Raw genomic sequence first — 12,071 nt, 5'->3', positions numbered from 1 at the left:
TAGAGGCACTATCAGTAATACATGACCCGGGAGCACACAGCGTGTACATACACACAGGTTACCGTGGCAGCCGTGACCCAGAGCCAGAGGGGGTGGGCTTTAATATGCTAATGAGATCCAGAGCTGACATTCTCGCTTGTTTATTATGCAGGGAGTGGAGCAGCATGTTAGCAAGAGGCATTGCTGTTGATATTTGATCAACGGACCACATTAAAACTGACCTGAATCTGTTCTACATATCTGATTATAAAAGATACACGTAATGGAACCCTAGCCCTGTCCTACACTTCCTGGAATGCATAGGGGTGTCAGTTAGAAAACCTGTTCTCGTGTATATGGAGATATAGGGTAACCCTAGGCAAAGACCCCACAGGTGTTTTTAAGGTAGATGTTACACATTAATAATTATAATTGTTTTTTTTTTTCCAAATGTATTCATTGGAAATTCAGTAAATATTATTGCATGCCACATTATAAATAACATTAATCAAGACATTTTTCCAAGCTCTATCTTCTCTTTATGCTTCCCCCCCCCCCCCCCCCCCCTCTCTCCCCCCAGGAATCTACACGAGTAACAAGGACCCCATCTCCCTGGGTGGCGGGGGCTTGGGGGCAGTCTGCAGCACCCCACTGTCCTCCAGCCTCCTGGGCCACCAGGGGGTGCCGTCCCTGCCCCAGCTCAGCCGCTCCTCTCTGCCAGGCACCATCTCCACCCCCACCACGGCCTCCGCCACACAGGTAAGAGGACACTGCTGCTCCACCAGGGCGGAGCCACTAGCTAGCTCTCACTTGCATATCTATGGGAAAGCGCTCATCTCATAGTGATGGCACTTGGTACGGGCATTCCTCAGCATGCATTCTTAATGGAATTAAGATTTGGGTTCATGGTATAACACAGGTATGGACTCCCATTGCATAGCAGTTTGATACATTCTTGGTTTTGCAGACACCTGAGCTTGTTAGCTATAAACTGGGGCTAATCAAGCTTGTAGTAAAACCTGGGCTTTTGAGTTCCTGAGAAGGCAATAGAAATCTTTCAACCAATAAAAATGTATATACAACTCAATAAACAGGTATCATTCAGATACCATTAAAGTCAGTGTTGGACTGCCTACTGAACATCTGAGTGCCTAAGGAAATTCGATAGCAATGGTAGTCCGCCATCTGCTGGCTGTTTTAGGTTATAACTGACAATTCAGAACTGCACTTTTCAAAATCAGCTTCTGTACAATGGAGACCAAATTAAATTAAAAAAAAAATCAATTGTAATTTTTTTTTAAGACATATAGTGGCACCATTGAAATAATTTACTCCATTCTTTAAATAAACTTAAATAAACTTCCAATGTTGCCTTTGATTTTTGTCCTCTCTCTCACACTCTCTCTCTCTCTCTCTCTCTCAGGTGTTCTCTTTACCTGGCTCCTCCTACAGCCTCACTTCCGCCCACATCTTTGGAAGTTCATCAGCCTCCGGTCCGTCCATCAACCAGCTCATCAGCCAATCAGAAAACAGCCTGCCAGGTCGACCAGCCTCCTATTCTTTTGAAGTTTTGCCTTATAACAATATATGAAAGTAGTTCATACTTGCAGGAACTGCTTCTCATTAGAAATAATCAGGAAAAAAATAGGAATGGTTTGTTTTAAACGTGCTGTGCCCTGTATTTCACTGTATTTAATGTATCTGCATTGTTCCTCACTATCTTGTAAAGCACTTTGTGATGGTGGTCCACTATGAAAGGCGCTATATGAAATAAAGATTGATTGATTGATATATCTAACCCCCCTCCTGTCCCTGTCTCTGTGTGTCTTGCAGAGCTTGATTTGGAGGACTGTCGCTTCCCCTGTAGAGACAGATCCCCGCAGGACAGCTCCTCCTCACTGTAATTATATTGCACTTTCTAGTTTGTCTTTAGCGTCTCTGTGGTAGGCTGGGGTGTCTCACTCGTGGGTCAGGGCTTGAGACGGGGTCAGAGGGCTGGTCTACTCTTTTGATAAAGCCAGTTTAAAATGTACAGTGTTTTCATTACTGATTTAAAAAAAAAAAAAGTGGGATTAAAAAAAAAATCACACGTGTTGTATAAATAACTTGAAATCTGCAACCTTTTTTTTAGGAGCTGAGAACCATTAAAAATGTCTAATTAAGCAAATGAATAGCTCAATTACATTGAGTTCAGGGAGAGCTCAGTTGGAATGAAAACCAGAAGACACGGGGGCTCCCGAGGGCGAGGTTTGAGAAGCCCCGGGCTAACATATCTTCTGCCTGGTGCTGTGCATAGACTGAGTGACTGCTGTTTGTTTGTGGGTGCAGGTCTCCGATGAGCAGTCTTCCCCTCCTGTTTGATCAGCGGGAGAGGGGAGGGTGTCGGGGGAATGCCCCTGCCACCACCTCCCAAATCGACCAGCTTCTGCACAAGCACAGCAGCGGGCAGACGGATGTCAACAGTGAGTATCACCGACTCTCGGGTCCAGCATGCAACTGTTTGTTCATGTCCTATGTTACTCACATACCTAGGCTTTTTTTTGTTGCTTTCTTAAACTTCCACCAAATAACTGTCACATGATGGGTACCTAGAGACAACCAAACAAACTCAAGTAATTGCCTTGCGTGTAACAGGTTTACAAGGGAATTGCTTGATTTCTGTAAGTATCCAGGGGTGAAAATAAGACTCCCATTGCAGAGCAGTTTGATCCATTCCTGGTTTCACTATGAGTTTAATAAGACATACCTGAGCTTGTTACCTGTACACTGTGGCTAATCAAAATCTCTCAACCGATCTGTCCTCATAAAAAGTATTTGTAATTAAATACACAGATTTATAAGACACGCCTGAGCTTGTTACCCGTACACACTGACTAATCAAGCTTGTAGTAAAACCCAGAATGGGTGAAACTGCTGTGCAACAGGAGTCTCATGCCCATCCCTGGTGTAGTCTGAGTTTTCTCTCTCCTTGCAGTTGTGGAGATGCTCAAGTCCCTGCACTCCTTGCAGCAGGAGAACCAGCGGCTGCAAGACCAGATTATCAACCTGACCGCCAAGAAGGAGAGTCTGCAGGTCCTGAATGTGCAGCTGGCTGTTCCCTTCCCTCCCGTGCCCTCCAGCCTGCCCCTCCTGCCCCCCTCCTCCTCCTCCTCACAGCTGCACTACCACCCTGCACGCAGTGGTAAGAGTACAGTACATTTGTAACCCGGTTTGCTTTTGAAAGGCTTGGTGGGTAAAGAAAGGGGCTTGATGCCAGCAGGCTCCCTGTACAATCCCAGCCACTGACACACTGTGTGTGACCCTGCCCTGTCCTTCAGATGAGACGTAAAACTGAGGTCCTATTGTAAGTGGCTCTGCTAAAAGACTAATTAATAATAATAATAATAATAATAATAATAATAGTAAGCAGCAGGGTGTGAAGCTGGACAGGCTGTAGCAGTCTGCAGTGAGAATGCTTCACAGAGTCGAGGGACTGCTCTCTCGCTGTTTATTTAGGAAGCGATGGTCTGTAGGACACTGTTTGCAATGGTGCCTTGGATAGGTTTATTTTCCTTTTTTCCCTGCTTTTATTTGAATCTGTTTAGCAGCGGCTGTGTACATGTGTGTTACAAACTCTGCATCATGAGCAGAGCCGATTCTGGTTAATCTGCCCCCTCTTTTTAACCCTTTCGGCGCTGGCAGGACCTGGAGGCCCTGTCATATCTTTGCGCGTAGGTCCCAGTCAGAGGTCGTGTAAAAATGCAAATTCCTGTAAAGGTAAAAAGTGTCCTGTTCTGGTGTGAACTCAATAAAGAAGCTCTTTGTTCAGCTCGGCAAAAGTAATGCAGGACTGAATGTGTTAAGCTGACTGGTAAAGCTCTGGCCAAAAGTTTTGCATCACCTAGAATTTTCAGGATTGAGACATTGATTTAAAAAATATACAGTATGTGAACATAATTTCGATCTTCTATTTAACATCATGTAAACAAAATAAACTACAAGATGATATCGCAGCCAGACCCATAAAAGTCATACGGTGGTGTTTCATGTTAGATTTCGAAGTGTCACGTCTTTCAGTTTGTTGTCAGTTTTTCGTTACGTTTATGAGAAATGCGGCGTGTAATTCAATGTGTTGATGTGCATTATTCAGCAGGGTTCATTTGATTTTAGGAAGCAAAGTGTGTTAATTCGGTAGGGTGAGGCAAAACTTTTGGCTGTATGAGCAGCAGTTTGTAATTAGTGCACAGTGGCAATCTTAATTGTGTCATCAGGCTTCCTTGATTGGTGGTTTTATTTTTTCTTTACTAACTCGGGCATCTTTTAATGCTTCATTGAAATGGTGAGGGTTCATTGCCTGCTGAGTTTGTGTCTTGTGTTTCAGTCTGCAGCCCAGACCCCTTCAACATCAGTAAAAGCGCCCCCAGCAAGACCAGTTTCCTGATGGAGAACTCCCTGTCTGGCTCCTCTGAGGTGGGTAACGCCAGGCTGCAGTTCAGATCACTCACCCCTTCCTGGTGTTATTGTTTAGCTTTTCTTTCTTTTTTTTTGCTTGGTGGAAAATATCATTTATCTCCAGATAAAGTAAAGAATCTGTGAAAAGCAGGCTGTTCTTTTAGAATGCAGTCAGACCTATTAGTCTAGAACCCTGTTTGTTCAGCCTTTTTTTTTCAATTCCTAATTTTGTTTTCTATTTCTCTCCTCTTTTTTTTTTAATGTGTGTGTGCGTGTTTTTAAATCTCTCCTGCAGGACCAGCATTCTGGCTGCCCCAGTCGCAGTAGCTCCTCCCTCTCTTTCCAAAGCACCCCGCCCCCTCATCAGAGCCCCGCCTCCCTGTCGCAGCCATTGGTCAACGGCCTGGCGAGGGGGATCAGTGGGGCATTGGGGGGAGGGGATCAGTTAGCTAGCCCCGCCCTGCCCATGGTGGGTGGACTGATGAGGAACCTGAGCAGCAGCCCACAGATGCCCATGAATGGGATTATGGGAAATCTGAGTGGGGTCATCCAGACGCCAGCCACAGCAGCGCCACAGACCCACAGCCTGGCACAGCAGAACATGCAGCTGGCCAACAACCTTAACAGGTAAAGAGACTGGGGTCCAGTGCAAACTACTTGGGACCACAGAAACACTTCCAGCATACAGTGCAGAGTGAAGCATATGGAGGGCTAAACCCTTAAATGCATGAAATAGTGAAAATAGCTTGAGAAAAAAAAAATAGTAGTTTTGGGACACACATTCTTTTATTGAAGTTTTCCCCATTACTTTATATGGGGGGGTGGCATCATGCATTTTCTTCTCCCGTATGTCCCCATATAAAGACTAGAAGGTTGTTTTTTTTGTTGTTTTTTAAATCTGTTCTCTTATGAGGTCGCTGTGCTGGAAAGGGTTAATGTGCCGCTCTGATTGTGTGTCAGTGAAGGCGGCGGGGCTCTGTGTGTCTCGGTGAAGGGGGCAGAGCTCTGTGTGTCTCAGTGAAGGGGGCGTGGCTCTGATTGTGTGTCTCAGTGAAGGGGGCGTGGCTCTGATTGTGTATGTTGTGTGTGTTGCAGTATCACAGACCAGGAGAGGCAGTTCCTCCTCCAGCAGCAGCAGCTGCACCAGCTCCTCACCTCCCAGCACTTCACGCCGGTAAACCTTTTCACTCGATACCCCAAACTGCACCGTCAAAGCACCGAGATACAAAACAATTGAGTGCATAGTGCTCTGTGGAGTGCAGTGCACTGATTCTCTCTCTGTCTCTCTCCTCCTTCTCTCTCCTCTCCCTCTCTCTCTCTCCTCCTCTCTTTCTCTCCCTTGTTCTCTCTCTCTCTCTCTCTCTTGTGTATCAGATGCTACAGCAGCAGCAGCGTCAGCGGGAGATCCAGAGACTGCACCTGCCCTCCAGCCCCGGCGCGATGATGTCATCCCCAGCCCCGCCCCCCCTCCTGACAGGAAACTCCCCGCTCGTGACGTCATTGCCCACCCTCCTCCCCCCCGGCAAGAGCCTGCTGACCCCAGCGATGGCCTCGCCCGTGCTCAGTGGCCAGGGAAACCCCTTCCTGGGCCTGCAGCAAGATGGGAGCATGCAGAAAAGCGGGGTGAGAATTGGAATTGATATTTTAAGAGATATAATAATCGGTGTGATTGTTCAGCTGCTTTCATTTGAAGCCAATTTAATTGCCTATCAGACAGCAGCTTCAATTGAAGTCATTTGTCACCACTGTGAGCCGCTCATTTTAACAGATTACTGCTGATCGCAGTTTTGATCAGTGATGTGTTGGAATTGATTAAAAGGGAATGGGAATTGGAATTTGAAATTGGTAATGAAAAACAGGACCCCCCCCCCACCCCAGGTCAGCAAGGCATCTCATAGCCCATGCCAACTGAGCTCCGCCCGATACCACCTTTCAAGAAGACAGGCTGGTCTGATGTTACACCCAACTGTAACATTGCATGGCTCCCTTTGTTCCGCTACAATGGGGGGGGGGGGGGGTAATTGCACTGGTTTTACTCACATTCCTCTGTGTAATCCACCCCCTGAGCGACCTCAAGTGTATTTACTTTCAATTAGCGGCTTTCTCAGAGCCTGCTGGGTTTCAGGTAACCAAAACGACAATACAGAGCCTGAAAGGGAGCTTGGGCTGGTGCAGTTCTGTCCCGGATCACAATCCAGCTTGAAAGAAGCCCGGCAGACACAGGTTCATTTACTGAAATTAAGCTTAATTACCGGGACCTTTTTAAAGTAGTTTTGACAGGTTCAGCTTGGTGTCGGTGAAGGACATCATCTAGCTAGTATTACAGACAATGGGGCATTTCTGTCCACGTGTCTCTGTACATGGGGCTGGCTGAGAGTGCAGTCTCTCCTGCCGGTTTGAGTTTAGTCAGGCACACTCGATTGATCCTCTGCGATGCTCCATCTTGTTTACAGGGATGTCCCCCCCACATGTACATGGTTTAGGGTAGTGGCCAAAGTTGGACTATCCATTTCTGGTCTTTGTTCCAACCCTGTTCTAAATGATGAAACTGGACCAGTAAAACCTGCATCCAGACCCTGAAGGGGTTATTTATAGAAATGTATCTGTTAAAGTGGAATGGCCCTGCAGGACCGGGATTGGTTGGACAACGATAGATCGTGGTTTGGATGCAACGGGTGATGGTTTAATTTGTTTTTCTCTTCCAGAGAGGGGATGACAAAGGAGGGCCACTGAACCAGGAGAAAAGCTGACACTGGTGCCTAGAGGTCAAGAGGTCGTAGGCCAAGGGTGAAAGTTTACAGCAGCAGGTCTTGGAGACCTGTCAGTTTGAAGTCTGTACTTCCTACAGTATGTCCAGTTATGCTGGAACTGCTCCAGACCAGTGGGGTTAAATCCTGTTGGTTGCAGCGCACCCTCAGAGGGGTCAAAATGGGAGTTTGTGATGATATGATATTCTGGTGTGGGTAACTGTAGACAGATAATAAAAAGCAAAGCGAGACTTCCAAGTACTCTGCATGAATTCAGTAGGGCTGCAACTCTGGGTTTAAATGTTTTTTTTTTTTCTGTTCTTGTAATTTTAATCTGGAATACGCAAAGCCTTAAATACAGTAAATCCGTGACTTACAGAACTTTTATTTTTTTTGATTGATTCATTTAAACAAGAAATTTGATGACAGCCACGGACGTAAATACAAAGTTAGATAATCTGCAAAAAATGTAAGTGTGACAGACAGACAGCTGCCTCTTTATAACTTTCCATGTGCGCCCCAGAGCTTGTGCTAGAAGGTCCGTAGACAGTTTAACCAGTACTGGACAAGCTGCTGTAGATATACCAACACCAAACCCCTTCACCTGGCGACATGCAGCTGCACTGGGGATAATCACATTTAAAACCCTCAGAACTTCATTTAAATACCTCCGTAGCTTTGTGAATAGGGGGAGCAGAGAGTTTGATCTGACTCTGACCTCTGACAGTTTGAATCCAGCACCTTTTCTAGAGCATTGAATGCATTCAGGTTTTGGGGGGTGGGGGGGAGTCATTTGTCTTGAATTAGCACTTGTTTTAGACTGTCGCCACCAATCGACGTCAGTTCACGAAATGTTCGGCATGTGAATGCGGTGTTGGATTTGCATTTCAATTACAGAGAGCCCAGTTGTTGCTCTTGTGTATTTTGACCTCCAGTGCAGCCTAGCACAGCAGTCAAGTCGTTTTACTTGACTGCCATTGCCACACACGTTCACTTTTAAATACAAATTTTCACTTCTAAGTACAAATCGAAGCACCTTAAATGCATTGCTTCTCAAGAAGTGTTGTGTGCACCGATGAGGGGAAGTTACTGCATCAGTTTAAATGGGTACAGTGTAGGGCTTCTCCATGCTTCCTTAAATCATGAACTGATCTAGGAGGAGGCTGAATTGGGTCAGTTTATTAGTTTTGGGTCCTGATCATGACAGACCTGTGATTAAGGGGTTTAAGGGTTATTAAAGCCTGTGTAGGAGAATATTTGTATTTTTTTGTTACAAAGTCAGTCTTGTTTTTTTTTTTGGTCTATATCCATGCACTTTCAACTAAAACCTTAATTTTAAGACCACTTTCCCTGACCCTAACCCTCTAGCATCCAATCCCCTCCGACAAGTTCAGTCTCACATATTTACATTGAAAAATAGGGTAAATAACAAACGTGCAAAAAGGGGGAAACAAATGTTCCCCGGGGGTACATATATTAGGGAGAACCATTATTCTTTTACACTAACAATAGCATTTTCCAGGCATGGCAGTCTGTTGAAGCCTGACCAGATATTTTCTGCAGCTGTTTATATGAAGAACAGCAGAAGGGTTAAAGAACTGATGGAGTGTCACTGGGATGGCTTTGCATAGTGGAGCAGTACTGCTTGAAGAAATAAAAATGCCACTGAAGTAATGAATTGACTTTTTATGTTGCACTTGGGCACTTTGCCTGTTTTTAATGGAAATAGTGTGTAAATGGTGATAATGATATATCAACCAGTTTTTGATTATTGTTTTTTTTTTTTTTACTATTGTTAAGCTAACATAGCTGATATAATGTGTGCCATTCTGCTTATATCAACTGTTTAAAAAAATGCTTTTAAATTAAGAGAGAATTTAGGTACAACTACGCTGTTGTGTATAATTGTATAGGATTCTATAAAAGATAATTTTATAAATATCACCTGCTTGGTATACCAAGCTTAGACTATGCATATAACGTAACTTTGTCATGTACTTTTATACCAGCTTGGAGAATTTCAGTCCACAAGCACTCCTGTTCAGAGCAGCCTGTCACTCTCTTGCTGTTTTATGATCTCTCTGGTTTGTTTTTGTTTTTTTTTTTGTTTTTTTTTTTTTTAAAAGATTTTCTCTGAATTTGCTGATGTAGTTTAAAAAAAAAAAAAAAAAAAAAAAAAAAAGTATTTTTAATATTTTATGAAAAAAAAAAGGCATGATTGCAACATCTTTGTATTGTCAAATAAATGTATTTTGGATTTTACCTTATTTATAAATATTTTGTATTATTTGATAACATGTTTAAATTATTGACACAATTATATAACATATATATAATATATATATATTATATATATATATTTATATATATATATATATATATATATATATATATATATTGGCAATCAAAGATCTTCTTCAAGTACAGGTTGCTTGTCACTAAATGTAGGGATCGAAATAGGACTCCTACTGCATAGCAGTTTGATCCATTCCTGGTTTCAATGAGTTTTTTAGTAAGACACACCTGAGCTTGTTACCTAGACACACTGGGGCTGATCAAGCTTGCATTAAAACGTGGACTGGCTGAATCTGCTATGCAATAGGAGTTACTTTTTCATCCCAGAATTAGCTGGAGAACAAATTCCGATAAAAAAATCAATCCGGTCCCGAATCAAATGAACTATTGATGAGGGCAGAGCAATAGCGTTTTGTGTTGTAGAGTGTGTGTGTTTATTACCATTGACAAGGTGCTCAATATAGAGAATCAATAGATCCTCTGTGTGGTAGAAAAGTACCCAGCACTTGAAGGGTTAAGAAAAGAAGCCTGGATTTTACCAAAACAAGCCGAGCCCCCTTTAAGACCAAAGGGCCAGAGCAGCGCCTAATCTTAGCGTGTGAGTCATTGTTAGGAGGTTGCATGTATGAATGACTTCGGCCTGGCTCGCAGACGATGATGTCATGAGGTGCCTCCCCTAGAAGAGCTGACACGGGGGCGGGGCGGAGGGCGGAGGCAGCTGTCAGAGTCGGGAACCCCAATCATGATTTTACTGCAGCTCTGCCGCGCGACCCCGCGCTCAACCGCAGGCTCCGGGATCGCTCATTAAAGGGGCGGGGCACCAATTGCCAATTCCAGACAAGCGGCGATCGCTTTCTATTCATCTTCGCAGTGTGGCTTACAATAATTGATTTTTTGTGTATTTTAGTATTATTATTATTATTATTATTATTATTAAAAAGCCATATGGTTTGTTTGCAGATTTCTGTCGGCTAACGTAATGTTTTATTTTTTGAGCCGTTCACATTCACTGTACATCCTGATAAATATTCTATACATTCTATAATTTACTGAGGTTCTATAAACTATAACTATAAATAGCTATAACTATTTATAAAGGTCGTATTTCTATACCGGTAAATGTATTTTATTTATTTATTTATTTTTTTTTCTGGTTAGTAATGTTCTTAAAAATAATAATAATCATTTAAAAAACACTGTGACAATTAAAATTGTTATCAAATAAATATTTCACAAAATAATCGACATTACCCGAATCGGCGGTTAATGGGTTAATATATTATACGCTATTTTTTAAATGTTTTTAATTTAGACGATTAAAATCTATATTAATTAAAAAAAAAAAAAAAAAAAAACATCGTGTCAGCCACAGTGTATATGTATACCGAGCATCAAAAGGAAAGTATCACTTATTTTTTGATAAAATTCACTAGATGTGATCTAAAAAAACTTTGCAGCAGGTGCAAATTGACATCACGAAGATTCTGCAGAATGATCTGTCGCTCTCGGGCAGGTGTCGTGACTTGGTCTCCCGGGTCGGGTCGTGTCATTGACAGTGTGTGTCTGGTTATACTGTCTCGCCAGGTGTGAAATTGCTGGATGTGAGCACCCAGGACGGCGAGGCACAGCACGCTGCCCCAGTCCACCCCCAACATGCCGATCGCACGAAGGCGCTGCTCTCTTGACAGACGTGGCGTATTGTTTTTTTTTTTTTGTTTGTTTTTTTGTGATTGTCTTTATTGCTTTTATTCAAGCTTGCAATTCAACAGCTGAAATCACTCCCTATCCAGTGTCCAATCAACTGTCTCACTAATGAGGTGATTAAGTGCATATGCTTCAGTCACAGTCTCTCCAGCCTGTCGTGGGCAAGCATGAATGATCGAGTGATTAAAAAGAAACCAAAAACATTTCGTCAATGTCCATCAATTACATACATTTAAAAAAAAAAAAAAAAGTATTATAACAGTGATAAGTTTCTTTAGATGCTCGGTATAGGTAACAAACGCAGGCGTGTCTTCTCAAGCTCATAGTAAAACCAGGAATGGATCAAACAACTTCTATGCAACGGGGGTCATTTCGCCATTCCAGTACCTCTAACTCCGTGATTAATGCCAGCGGGAGCAGAACACTGGCAGGCTCCCGTGGCAATATTTCCACAGCAGGACTCTCCTTCCACGGCGATGCTTTCCGTACACTAGTAATATGCATAATAACCATTAACAGCGTGGAGATCAGCAAACGCGCAGGTCTGCACAGCAGCAGAACCCACTCGAAACAAAGCCTGCTATTTAACTCGTTTCTGTCTCTGTGTTTTACAAAGAAGGAGCTCTCTCTCTCTCTCTCTCTCTCTCTCGGGTTTTTTTTTCGTCATCACTTTCTTGGTTACTTAAAGGCAACTTTTTCAATCAGAATACAAAGGAGTGAAACGTGGACCTGTTTCTTTATTACTGTATATACGGAGAGAGAGAGAGAGAGAGAGAGAGAGAGAGAGAGAGAGAGAGAGAGAGAGAGAGTGAGGGTTGAAAGAGTTAACATGGTGTAGCTACCACCTTTTATCCTTTTGGATACTTTGAAATATGCAAATATTATTCAAACATTCGCAAACAAAATCGCGAAAGC

The 12,071-nt window shown here is 43.1% G+C and overlaps 1 protein-coding gene across 1 annotated transcript in view; it reads left to right on the top strand.

The window, feature by feature from the left end:
- LOC121324914 (protein AF-17-like) overlaps positions 1 to 8,419 on the top strand; it is a 50,740-nt gene extending 42,321 nt beyond the window's left edge. Inside the window, exons 12-21 of the mRNA XM_041267117.1 lie at positions 560 to 738; positions 1,403 to 1,520; positions 1,813 to 1,879; positions 2,308 to 2,441; positions 2,954 to 3,160; positions 4,340 to 4,428; positions 4,706 to 5,037; positions 5,506 to 5,584; positions 5,785 to 6,033; positions 7,116 to 8,419. Coding sequence (XP_041123051.1) covers positions 560 to 738; positions 1,403 to 1,520; positions 1,813 to 1,879; positions 2,308 to 2,441; positions 2,954 to 3,160; positions 4,340 to 4,428; positions 4,706 to 5,037; positions 5,506 to 5,584; positions 5,785 to 6,033; positions 7,116 to 7,160 — 1,499 coding nt within the window. The 3' untranslated portion in view covers positions 7,161 to 8,419. The remainder of the gene's footprint in view (positions 1 to 559; positions 739 to 1,402; positions 1,521 to 1,812; positions 1,880 to 2,307; positions 2,442 to 2,953; positions 3,161 to 4,339; positions 4,429 to 4,705; positions 5,038 to 5,505; positions 5,585 to 5,784; positions 6,034 to 7,115) is intronic.
- The last annotated feature ends 3,652 nt before the right edge of the window (positions 8,420 to 12,071 follow it).

Source organism: Polyodon spathula, chromosome 12, assembly GCF_017654505.1.
Source record: "Polyodon spathula isolate WHYD16114869_AA chromosome 12, ASM1765450v1, whole genome shotgun sequence".
NCBI lineage: Eukaryota > Metazoa > Chordata > Actinopteri > Acipenseriformes > Polyodontidae > Polyodon > Polyodon spathula.
This window is presented reverse-complemented; position numbering and strand designations above follow the sequence as displayed.